The sequence below is a fragment of the Erigeron canadensis genome, chromosome 6 (assembly GCF_010389155.1).
Source record: "Erigeron canadensis isolate Cc75 chromosome 6, C_canadensis_v1, whole genome shotgun sequence".
Taxonomy (NCBI): Eukaryota; Viridiplantae; Streptophyta; class Magnoliopsida; order Asterales; family Asteraceae; genus Erigeron; species Erigeron canadensis.
Genome location: NC_057766.1, coordinates 31,911,451 through 31,923,990, shown reverse-complemented (window position 1 = coordinate 31,923,990; position 12,540 = coordinate 31,911,451). Strand labels below are relative to the sequence as shown.

Below are 12,540 nucleotides of genomic sequence, written 5' to 3'. Positions count from 1 at the left end.
TTGAACAACCAAACGCACTAAAGAATGAAATTCAATTCCAATTCCTTCAGATTCCATCAAATTCTGTGAAACAAACGTGACCTAAGTTTCTTAAGAAGATGTGTATTGAGGGGATTATGTTTTACACTATTTGAGCTATATGGAAACATCGCAACGATCAAGTTTTTTCTTCCCATGGCCATCGCTCGGATTTACTATTTGATTTCATCGTCGCTCAATCGCATGTGTGGTCCACGAACAGGTGTAGAAAAATGTGTGTGTCAAGGGATGAGTGGTTTCAAAACCCGCTTCTTTTCTTGTAATGTTCCTTTCCTTGATAATGTAATTGTATCTATACTTTTGTAACAACGTCAAGTATTTTGCTTGACGATATTTTATTTAATATTTTGTTGTTCTAAAAAAAAAATGTTTCGATTATGTTCATGAAAATTAAGATTAGTTGGATAATACTCTTAATCTTATATAGTTTTCTTAACTAACTTTTGTATACATTTCCAGATCTAAGTAACTTTTTTGAGCTTAAATTTCAAAAAGTTGATTTGTACCTAATATTTTAATTTAACAACGTTCCCTCGTGAAACTATAATAATCCATTTCTTTTGACGAAAATAGCAGATCATGACCTATCCCGATACTTTTGGACTCGATTCAGACGTACAAACAAGATCATGTTGAGTGTTGACTAATAAGGCATCTTATACGAGTAAAAGAATAGGAAGTGAATATTTGAACCCGTTTATTTTTCATTTGAAAACTTCATACGAGTAGCTTTTAAGAACCAAGCCGATCTTAGTTCTTGTTTTGTCGACTTTCTTTAAAGGCAAAGTCTACTTTTAAGTTTCTGTAATTAATTGCTGTTCAAAAAAAAAAAAAACTTTTAAGTTTCTGTTGAAATTTTTTTTATTAATACCTACTAATTAACAATAAAAATTTAAGTTGTGCTTCATATATGTCATGAGATATAGATCATAGATATAAGTAGAAGTCATTGTGACTTTGTGGTTCGGACCACACTGATAGATTAAATAGGATACAAAGGGAATCACGCCATGTAACAACTTTTTTTCAACTAGATACTTCCAATACCACTATGACGTCGAACCACCTCGTTTTTCATACAAAGTATGGAAATCGACAATTTATATATGTTATACATTGACAATTAGAACCTATATATTATAGGCCCAAGGTCTAGCCATGTGGCTCAAAAACCAGAATTGTTGTCAAGCCATATGGTTGATAGTAAGATCGATACTGAAACACATGACCAATTGACCAAACAAAGGGTTCTACCGTTCGGGCTACATTCTTAATAGAAACATGCAAAGCCGACACTGTATTCTTGAGTTTAAAATAGATAGAAAGAGAAGGGAAATATTGGATAGTGAAAGAATGGAAAAAAATTACTTTAGATAAAATTCTCAAGTTTAAAAAAAATGAAAGGAAAAGAAAGATAAAAAGATACATTTTTACTAAAAAGTCATTGTTATATAAGAGTAGCTGCAGATTACTTTAAATTATTTTGGCCTGAAAAAAGAGAAAAAATATACCGGAGACGAGACAAAAGAGAAAGAAGCTAGGAAGAGAGAGAGAAACAAACTGAATACTTTTGTTTTCTTCTTTTCAAATCTCATTGTTTTAGGTTCGGAAATAGCGTATGTATGCCTAAATTAGCTTTTATATCATTTTACAAACATTATACGTATTGTTACTCATTATCAAAACAACGGAGACGTTTATCTTAACCGTAATGCCTAAAATGCACCAACAAACATCACATAATGGGGTTCTTAGGCCCCAGAGGTTCTTAGGCCTCGTACACAAGGGGTTTTTAGGCCTCGTTAATCACATATCAAGAGGTTCTTAGGCCTCATAATCACAATGCCCCAAATTGGGCTTAACGCCAAATCAATTTCCATACATGAAATCCATCATCATATGGAGATCGACCCAACGTATACATAAATGTATGCAAATATACTCATCTCCTCCGCGACTTGAACAATAACTCGATATAGTGTCAATGCACAAATACAAGCTTCAACCTATAATCACATCATAATATGCATATAAGCTTACATTCATAATCTTGACTACTCAACTTAGTCATTCTTATCATTCACTATCTTTTTTTAAATTCAAACCTATCTTATTTGTCATTAAGTTGTTTTCTCTTTCAGAATTTTATTAGATAGTTCAATCTACCATTTTCATCATCATGAAATCAACTAGTGAAAATCAACATTTTCACAATTCAATATTTACAAGTTAACATATTTACTCCTTAGTCAAACTTATCATACAACTCAATGACAAACTAGGTTATTCAAGAATTTGGGGGTAATTTATATAAAACTCACTTTCTAGCAAAAATCCCCAAATTTGAAAATCCTCATGAACCCTAATTCTCAATAACAAATAAAAACTAGGTTAATGGAAATCAATATCTCAAAAGTGAAAGACAATAGATTAGGGTTTTCAAATCACAATCTCCTCCATTTTCTTCTTCTAAAATTCAGCCACCACCACCACCACACAAACCCTAAGTTTTCAATTTATGATCATTGAAGATGATTATTATTGTTATTATTATCCTTAGATTACAATGGAACTAGGCTTGATTTTTGAAAGAAACAAGAAAGAAACAGGAAAGGTGAGTAAGGAAGGGAAGGATGGCTGACACATCCTCAAGATGCTACACCTCTTTTTCCAAAATTAGAGGGTATTATATCCGCTATTCACTAAAGTTCCAACTAAATTAATCACATATCCAAAAATAAAATACCAGGAAATTACTTTAATGTCAAAACTATTAAAAGGGATTAATTTCTTTACCATAAAAATATTGGGATGTTACAACTTAACTCTAAATCGTTTAATCTAAAATTGTTGTTTTTGTTTGTAATAAGTTTAGATATAACAAACTATAAAAAAATTTATTTAACTAAAGTTGAAAAAAAAGGGTAAACTGGAATCAATATTTGTATGGAGTTAATCATTATATGTTTTCTTATTTAGTTTTCGTATTCATAGAGATTTAATATACCAGAATTCCAATTTTTTTAATTTTGATTAATATATTTTGAAACTATCCGTTCATTGGACGCCTGAGCACTAGTATTAGTATCAAGTATCAACACATGTAATGAAACCACGGCAATTTAAAAATTAAACGAGAAAATAAGCTAAAATTAAACGAATGAGTCGAATCAAGCAGTAACGTATAGACAACACACTTTACAAGACGACGACAAAAAGATCTACAACATTACGATAAAATAGCAACAATCAACTATATTATTTGAACAAAACATAATTTATTTAATTATTAGAAAAATTTTACATAAAAAAGCTTCGACGTGCATGCTTATTTTCGTAAAGTATGCTTTTTAAATTAGGAGACGATTAAGTTATTTTCCAACTTGAGTTAAGTTGGAAAAATCTTAACCATTGATTGAAAATCAAGTAACAAGATTTAAAGATAATCTTTAAATCTTGGCATTTGATTTTCAAGGATTAAGATTAAATTGAGAGAATCCTCTCCTTATAAACTCAAAATCTCAAATTAATACATTTTCCATTGTAAGTAAATAGGGCTGTAACCAAGTGAACCTTCGATAAACCAATTATGAACCATTTGGCTATAAGTTTGTTCATTTATGTTTCATAAATGAAATAAATGAACTTAAACACAAAAATCTATTCGTCTAGTAGTTAAAAACGAACAAACACATAACTTTTGTTCGTTCATATATATATCCATGAACATTTAATAATTAGATCTATACCCGGTCGTTTACCGGGTTAAAAACAATATAGTATATATATTTAAGAGTACACAAAACATGTTGAACTTTATATACAATAACAAAACTGCAAATATTCAACTTTTATTAGTAACGCGTAACATAAAACATTAAAAACCCACACATAAGATTACTGAAAAACAAAAGTTATAGATTTTCAAATAAATATATTGACGGTGCAATAAGTTATGGTAAAAATATAATACTATATATTTTCGACCATATCATTAGAAACACATATCTATACTTCTATATAAAGAATTCTATATAATGCAAACTACCCATCCCCTTTAAGTAATTAAAACTTTGAAATGACCATCTTACCCTTCTTCTTTATTCATGAATTTAAACATTTCCACCTATATACCAAAAATACCATCAATGAAATAACTTACAACATAAAACCTCCAACTCTTATATAACCACATTAACCCTTTTACATCAACTAATTTACACCGCCGCCGCCACTTCCGTCATCACGACACCGTCGTTGTTACCATCATCACTGTCGCATCACGCGGACATCCGTCTAGTAAACAAATATCACACAGATAACATCCTTCTAGTAAAGATATAATATCGTCATACAGCAGGGTTTAAAAATAAACTTAAATACTTAACCTATACAAAAAATGTATTAATAAACAAACATAAATACTACTTTTAATTTGTATTTATTGAGTTCTTTCACTTGTTAAAAAAGGTTTTTTCTTCCTCTAAAATTTTAAAAAGTAAACATATAACAACACTATCATAAAAAAAAAGAGTAAAGAAAATAAAATAAAAACTAATCACCTTCGATTCTGATGGCCATAGAGAAAAAGGACAAAATTCTCTTGTCTCAATACTACTACTGCTCTTTCACTCTTTCTTTCTCTCTCACACTCACACACACACACAAATACCATATGCCTTATTCTTCTTCCCACTTTTTTCTCTGTCCTTTTCACGCCATTCACTTTCCCAAATCCCTCACTTCTCACCGGAATCCCTCCCTCATTCCATCCATCCATCCAAACACACACTCAAATTAGGGTTTCAGTCCATTCCATTCCCAATTATTAACACAATATGGTTTCAGACGAACCACCCTATTCTTTCGCCACTGAATACGACGGTCCACCAATCCACGGCCTCCCACGTGCTGTCCCAATTAATCTCCACAAAATCCCCGTCGCCGCTGCTGCTGTCGTAACTAACTCATGTAACGGTAATAACAAACTGTTGTTTTCTTCTACTTTACCTGTTATACAACCTATACTTACATCTCAACATATATCTATCATCTCTAACAACTTTAACAAAAACAATTTGTTAGTTACAACTAATTCTCAACAACTTATTTATAATAATATTAATATTAATATTAATAATAATAATAATATTAGTGATATTAAATGTTTGAAGAAAAATATAGGGTTATTAGGTACTGAACTTGAACCCGAAAATGAACCCGAACTCGAAACCGAGACGAGTGTTTCGGTTTCGCCTACTATAAGTAATGTGATTAGTTCAGGAGAGATTACTGATGTGATGGATAGTAGTAATGGTGGATGTGGACTAGGTTCGTCTTTCGTTAGCCGTGATTTCGAGTTGTCGGGTAGGGGAGAGGGGGAGAGTTCGGGTACATTAGGGTTTTCGGATAGTTTTGATAAGTCTAGGGAGTTTTCGGGGAATTCGTTGAAGTTTAATGATGGGTGTAAGGAGAGTTTGGATTTTAATGAGATGAATTCCAATCATTCTGATTGGGTATCGAATGCGTCTAGGTTGAGTTTTGAGTATCCGTCGTCGAGGGTGTCGAGTTTGAAGACGGTGGTTGGGGATTGTAAGGGTGAGAGTGAGAGACGGTGTGATTTGAGGAAGAATCCGTTGGTTAGTTTTTGTGATGTGGAGTCGGAAGACGAGGGGTTTGTTGAAGAGGTTGGTGTTAGAAGTCAAGTTGATTGTGTGAAGGTTAGGAAAGAGCCGGAAGTGAAGACACGGAAAGGGGCGTGTTATAGGTGTCTTAAAGGAAACAGGTTTACGGAAAAGGAGGTGTGTATAGTTTGTAATGCAAAGTATTGTGTTAATTGTGTGCTTAGAGCGATGGGGTCGATGCCAGAGGGAAGGAAGTGTGTTACTTGTATTGGGTATTCGATTGATGAGTCAAAGAGGAGTAAATTGGGGAAATGTTCTCGATTGTTGAAACGGTTGCTTAATAGCCTGGAAGTTAAGCAGATTATGAAGGCTGAAAAACTATGTGCCGTTAATCAATTGCCTTCAGAGTATGTTTGTGTAAATGGGAAACCACTTTGTCACGAGGAGCTTTCTGTATTGCAAAGTTGCCCAAATCCTCCAAAGAAGCTAAAACCCGGGAATTATTGGTATGATAAGGTTTCCGGTCTTTGGGGAAAGGTAATAAGATTTAGTCTTTGTAACCTGTACTATGTGATTTTCTGTTTCTTGTGTTTATATGGTAATTAAGGTTGGTTCGGTCTTGATCTTTTAACAGGAGGGTGAGAAGCCTTCAAAGATTATTAGTCCCCATCTAAACGTTGGGGCTCCCATTATGCCTGATGCTAGCAATGGAAATACAGGTGTTTTTATAAATGGTCGTGAGATAACAAAAGTTGAGCTAAGAATGCTGCAGGTTTGTATTTCTTAACTGGTTACATATGTTATGAAGTTATAACATGATAGATAATCTATTGTATCAAATAATGTATAGGACATGTTCAATTACCAATTATCTTACAGTTATAACATTGATGGATAATTCAAAGTTTACAGTCTGTAGAGTATGTTTAAACCGATTATCTTAAATGTTACAGCTATCTGGAGTCCAGTGTGCTGGTAACCCACACTTTTGGGTGAACGATGATGGTTCTTATCAAGAAGAGGGACAGAAGAACACCAGAGGATATATATGGGGGAAAGTGAGTATTTTTAGTTAGAATTTTGTGGTTTTTTTTGTTTCGCTCCACAGTTCTTTAAACATATAAAGTTTCGTGGTAATCAGGCTGGAACGAAGCTGGTTTGTGCTGTACTCTCACTTCCTGTTCCATCTAAAACAATTTACCCTACTGGAGAGCTGTTGAGTAACACACTTGGTCAATCGTTGACAGACTATTTTGACCAGAGTGCACCACAAAAACTTCTTTTAATTGGATGTTCTGGTTCTGGTACAAGTACCATTTTCAAGCAGGTGATTCCATCTCTACTCATTCTATGTTTCTAATTTCTTTCACTTTTTATATACTGAATTTATTTACCTCGAAATGCTATCTATGATTAGGCTAAAATCCTGTATAAAGAAGTCCCGTTCACCGAGGAAGAACGTGAAAGTATCAAGTTTATAATCCAGAGCAACCTATATTGCTACCTTGGGATTCTTCTTGAAGGGCGTGAACGCTTTGAAGATGAGGTATTGAACGGAATGAAGAGAACTGAATCTGCTGGTAGGGATTTGGTTCTGTTAAATTTTGCCCTCATATACGTTAAGCAATTTTATATTCGACAAATTTTGAAAGTAATCTTGGCTATGAACAGGCAGTGAGGGTGCAGAGGATGAGAAAATTATCTACGCCATCCCCCCAAGGCTGAAAACATTTTCTGATTGGCTTCTTAAAACTATGGTTGCTGGTAATTTAGAAGATATATTCCCGGCTGCCACACGGGAGTATGCACCAGTAGTTGAAGAGCTATGGAATCATCCTGCCATGCAGGCCACATACAAGAGGCGAAACGAATTAGAAACACTTCCCGGTGTTTCTAGTTATTTCTTGGAACAGGTAAATAAAAAATATTATGCTTTTTATGGATTGTTTTGACATTTGTTTAACCATGTAAGCTTTGAATTTAATATCTTATTGTGTATGAATTACCAGGCTGTTAACATATCGAGAGCAGACTATATACCTTCAGATGTTGACATCTTGTATGCTGAGCATGTTACTTCTTCAAACGGGCTTTCTAGTGTCGATTTTTCTTTTCCTCGGTTATCACCTGTAGAAAGCAATGACACCAGCGATCAACAAAGTTCTTCACTCAGGTTTGTTAATTAAATCACAAGTTTGGCTCAAATAATCTCAATGTTTAGCACTTCCTTTTTGGTAAACATGTCATAATCTTTATGGCCTACACTAGGTTCCAACTTATTAGAGTGCAAGCAAGAGGCTTTGGGGAAAGTTGTAAATGGCTTGAGATGTTTGAAGATGTCCGAGTTGTCATCTTCTGTGTTTCCCTAAGTGATTTTGATCAGTATACTATTGATGGAGAAGGGAATTCGGTGAACAAGATGTTGCTAAACAAGAAGTTTTTCTCGAGCATTGTGACACACCCGACTTATGATCAGATGGAGTTTCTACTAATATTGAACAAATTTGATGTATTTGAGGAAAAGCTTGAACGGAACCCACTAACTTGCTGTGATTGGTTTAGTGATTTCCAGCCAATAGTGAGCCGCAATAGCCACAATAAGAACATTAGTAGCAACAATATCAACCACAGCCCTTCCATGGGACAAATGGCTTCACATTATGTAGCTGCGAAATTCAAGAAACTATATGCATCGCTTACTGATCGCAAGCTGTTTGTTTCAGTGGTGAAGGGCTTAGAACCAAACAGTGTGGATCAGGCTCTCAAGTATGCAAGGGAGATTGTTAAGTGGGATGAAGAGAAATCAAATTTTAACTTCAATGAATACTCGATTTATAGCGATGAGGAAAGTTCCAACTCCCAATGATTCTCTACACGAATGTACATAAAGAGTCTTGTCACATGAACAGAGAGGCAAGTACTAGCCATGTGTTTTGACATCACCCCGCTTCATTTCTGTAGCTGTTTGATTGAGCTGTATTATAGAATTGCAAAATGGATCACATTTTAGGTGATATAAATGTATGTATGTGATTTCTATTTGATCATGTGACCTTTTCTAGCTGCTTCACAAAACTTCATGGGGAGCAAATTGAGCATAAGCAAAAAAGTAGGTTGTTCCTCACCCTTTAGCGATATTGGTTAAAGCACTTGTAGTTGGTCAGGTCGAAGTGAAGTAAGCAATTGAAGAAGCAGGCCCAGAGGAGGATGGTAACTCCAATTTGGTCTGTACTTACCTTTAAAACACATATCTCCAACTGTAAGACCACTGTCATTCACAATCAGCCAATCGGCATACCCCAATAAGCATTGTATGACCTTAAGAACACATATTTCGCCTTCCATCATACATAGCCCTGCTATTCTGTTTAGTAATTAGTAACCTTGTATAATCTTTACATGACTACTGTTAAAAACACCCCAGAAAAATCTCATTTGCTCTGGCCTCCTATATGATTTTTTAGTTAACTAGTCCCGTGATTCTAACTTTAACATCCTTCTGAAAATACGTAGATGCATTAAAAGCAAAAAGGGCAATGGTACATTACAAAAGCTCCAAACAGGAGCATTGAGCTACAGATATGAGATTAGACTTAAAATACACCAATTGTACATGCATGAAGTAAAGCCAAAAGTACAAGGTACCACCAAATGACTTGTAATTTGCATATCTAGCTATTGGAGATCAATCGGAAAAATAAACTCAATTATTGAAAATACTTCTTCTTTGATAGAACACAGAATCTGCAGGAGCATGTACCACTTTGTTTCCATTTCCATATCACCCATGTGAGAACCATGAAGTACTGTAATCTAAGAAGCAGATCGAAAGATTGTGACCCCAAAAACGTTGTGGTGTTTGTGCAACAGCTCAAAAACACACACATCCCCAACTTTAATAGCATTTTCTTCCACAAACATCAACCAATCACCAATCCCTAAACAACCATTATCAGCAATAACCTCCCATGTCTTTAGTGTTCCATCATTCTTAAGCTGAAGCAAACATTTGAGTCCGTTCGTATAACCCCTCCATTTTTTCATCCTGAAATCAGCTGGTACATACTGCATATGTAAAAAACAGATATGTTAAAAAGACTTGAGTATTCGTGACGCCTATTTAAGAATACTTTGGGCCTTAGACCAAATTTGATTGTCTCATTTTTCAAAAATCTGATGCCAAAGATGTAATACTTACCACTCCACTCTTTGTAACATATGATTTCTGCATATAAACAATGAAAAAAGGTTTGGCAGATTTGAAATTAGCCTTGGCCTTTTCAAGTGCTTTTCTTCCATCCTCCATATTCTTTTTTCTTTCCATCTTCTTTGAACATTCACCTTCATCTAAAACCAAACAAAAAATAAAAGGAGGTTTTTTGTTGTTCAGTTTACCCAAGGAAGATGGGTCTTTAACTTAGATGTACACGCGGCTTAACCATGGTATCCTCTAGGGGTGTGAGAAATGAACTGGAAAACCGAAAAACCGAAACCCGAAAAAACCGAAAACCAAAAAATCGATGTGTAACGGTTCAATTACAGTTTTCAATATTCATTACCCGCGGTTAACTGAACCGAACCGAATTTTGTTATATACCTACATATAAATCATATATATGTATATTTAGACATATATGTATTACATGATTACATCATTTAAATATCTATTTAGCTAAATTTTGGTATTTGTTGTCTAAAATATTAACAATTTTACTAACTTTCTTTCACAATCTATGATTAGTTTTGGATATTCTAAATAATTTTCTTATATATATATATATATATACTCTTTTTAGAAAACTTTGTTAACTTTGTTTAAAATATTAATCTAAAATAATAATAATATCACATAAAAAACATTCTAAGTAATAAATCATGATATTCTTAAATAGAAACTTGCATTACATAAATATAACGGGTTAGAAAAAAGTAATTCAAAATTAGATGTAATATATATTAATTTATAAAACAAAATATTAGCATAGAAAAATAGTAATGTAGTTAAATGTCTATTATACATAGAAAAATTAATTAATATAATGTAAATTGATTATTATAATTGAAAACTTAAACTTTATATATTAGCATAACTTTAATAAATGGGTAACCGAAAATAAAATCGAATTTAACCGACTTTTTCGGATAACCGAAATTAACGGTTTAAAATTTCTAGCTAACCGAACCAAAACCCGAAAAACGGTTCAAAATTTCTAACTAACTGAACCAAACCAAACCGTTTACAACCCTAATATCCTCGTGACCATTTCCGAGGGAAACATTTTTCCTAACCATCCTGAGATCATCCTGAGATGTTTACCTAGTAAGACTCAATCAGTAGGCCAATTTCTTGTGAGAGGACATCAAGACGTCCAATCACTAGTCACTCGGGGAGGTGGTTCAATTACAAAAGAATGAGTAAATAATTATTACAAAAATAAAAAATAAAAAATTCAACAAACCACCTTGTTGATCTTCACTCCAAGTCTCATCTTCTGACTTAACGGTCTTCAACTCACCACAAGAAACTTGACTGTTTCTTGTATCTTCTTTTACATACTTTTTGTTACCATTTATGTTCTTTTCAGGGTATTCTATTTCTGATGCATTTGAACTAAATATAACCACACCAAATATTGAACACCCTTCATACTTAAACATCAACAAGTGCCCAAACTTTATACCATAATGCTCCACAAATTCACCCCAACCTTTTTTAAGCCAAATCTCACCTTTTGACTTTTTTACCTTAACTTCCCAGATATCACCATTTGGTAACTTCAATGCCACCTTATCTGACAATTCCTTTCCATGTTTGCCAGTAAACTTCTTTGATAACCTCTGTACAAGTTATTTAAATATTTATAAACATAATATATATATAAAAAAAATAGACCCAGCAGTCTCTACACCCTAATAAGGGTAGAGATTATTTATGCATATATTAATATCTTTCTCGTGATGGTTTATTTTGAGAACCCCATTCAGCTGTCACATGTATCTTTATAGATCCTTAAAAATCTTTTATTTTTACCTCTAACCATATAAACATCTTTACATATCCTTATATTTTTCACATCATTACACATCCTTACATATTTTATATAAAAACAAAAAATAAATACTATGCATGTATACCTAAAGATATCTAAAAACATGTCCATTAACTATGGACAAATCCCCTATGCACAAGTAAGGACGAACATGTTTCAATGTTACTAACAAGAAAAGATAAGCAAGGATATAGAAGGGTGTGTAAAAACATCCCCTTGGAGTAGCCTAAGAAACAATAAAACCAATCAGAGGTTTCATGGTTTATGATACTTCACAGTCAACAGTAATAACTTAATGATGTAAATAGTAAAGACTGATAAAAACAAGTATATATATATATATATATATATATATATGAATAGACTTACAATGCCTGTAGATGGAGTGTCGTTAGAAAGAATGATCCTAAGAAAGTTGAATGGATTGTTCTCTGGAGGCAATGGGGTGTGGTAATTAATCATGCTTTGGCTTTGTAAATTGATCAAGATTTGGAAATTGATAAATGACTAAATGTAATGAAATATGGTGAAGTGGACTCTTGGTTTTCTATTATGAGGAGCATGGTACTCACACAATGCGGTTGTGGTGACGGGACAACGGTTTAGTGATGTCGTTGACGGTATTATTGGTGGTGGTGGTGGTGTCAAGTAGTGGTGTAGGTTGATGCATGTAACGGTAATAGTGAAAATTTTAAAAAAATAAAGGTTTAAAATGTTAATCATTAAAAATAAGGATTTAAGGCGTAAATCAATTTTATTTAGTACTTTCGACATTTGAATAACATTTTTTATTTGTAGTGAGTGAATAATTTTTATAAGGAAAGTAT

The 12,540-nt window shown here is 33.4% G+C and overlaps 2 protein-coding genes across 2 annotated transcripts; one reads left to right on the top strand and one right to left on the bottom strand.

The window, feature by feature from the left end:
* Positions 1-4,684: 4,684 nt before the first annotated feature.
* On the top strand, positions 4,685-8,710 carry LOC122603481 (extra-large guanine nucleotide-binding protein 1). The gene is made up of 8 exons (XM_043776194.1): positions 4,685-6,200; positions 6,298-6,435; positions 6,617-6,721; positions 6,805-6,990; positions 7,081-7,243; positions 7,335-7,576; positions 7,673-7,836; positions 7,932-8,710. The coding sequence occupies exons 1-8, from the start codon at positions 4,878-4,880 to the stop codon at positions 8,527-8,529; spliced, it is 2,919 nt and encodes a 972-aa protein (XP_043632129.1). The 5' UTR covers positions 4,685-4,877; the 3' UTR covers positions 8,530-8,710.
* A 766-nt stretch (positions 8,711-9,476) lies between these two features.
* On the bottom strand, positions 9,477-12,175 carry LOC122604707 (B3 domain-containing transcription factor VRN1-like). Its single transcript, XM_043777578.1, has 4 exons — positions 12,083-12,175; positions 11,123-11,501; positions 9,862-10,010; positions 9,477-9,728 (listed from the first exon to the last, which is right to left on the bottom strand). Exons 1-4 carry the CDS (start codon positions 12,173-12,175, stop codon positions 9,477-9,479), a joined length of 873 nt encoding a protein of 290 aa, XP_043633513.1.
* Between the last annotated feature and the right edge of the window lie 365 nt (positions 12,176-12,540).

Coding starts and splice junctions, on each gene's coding strand:
- LOC122603481 (XM_043776194.1), top strand. CDS start 4,878: ATGGTTTCAGACGAACCACCCTATTCTTTCGCCACTGAATACGACGGT. Junction 7,244..7,334: donor GAAGAGAACTGAATCTGCTG/GTAGGGATTTGG, acceptor GGCTATGAACAG/GCAGTGAGGGTGCAGAGGAT. Junction 7,577..7,672: donor CTAGTTATTTCTTGGAACAG/GTAAATAAAAAA, acceptor ATGAATTACCAG/GCTGTTAACATATCGAGAGC.
- LOC122604707 (XM_043777578.1), bottom strand. CDS start 12,175: ATGATTAATTACCACACCCCATTGCCTCCAGAGAACAATCCATTCAAC. Junction 11,502..12,082: donor ACACTCCATCTACAGGCATT/GTAAGTCTATTC, acceptor TAACTTGTACAG/AGGTTATCAAAGAAGTTTAC. Junction 9,729..9,861: donor ATGTTACAAAGAGTGGAGTG/GTAAGTATTACA, acceptor TTACATATGCAG/TATGTACCAGCTGATTTCAG.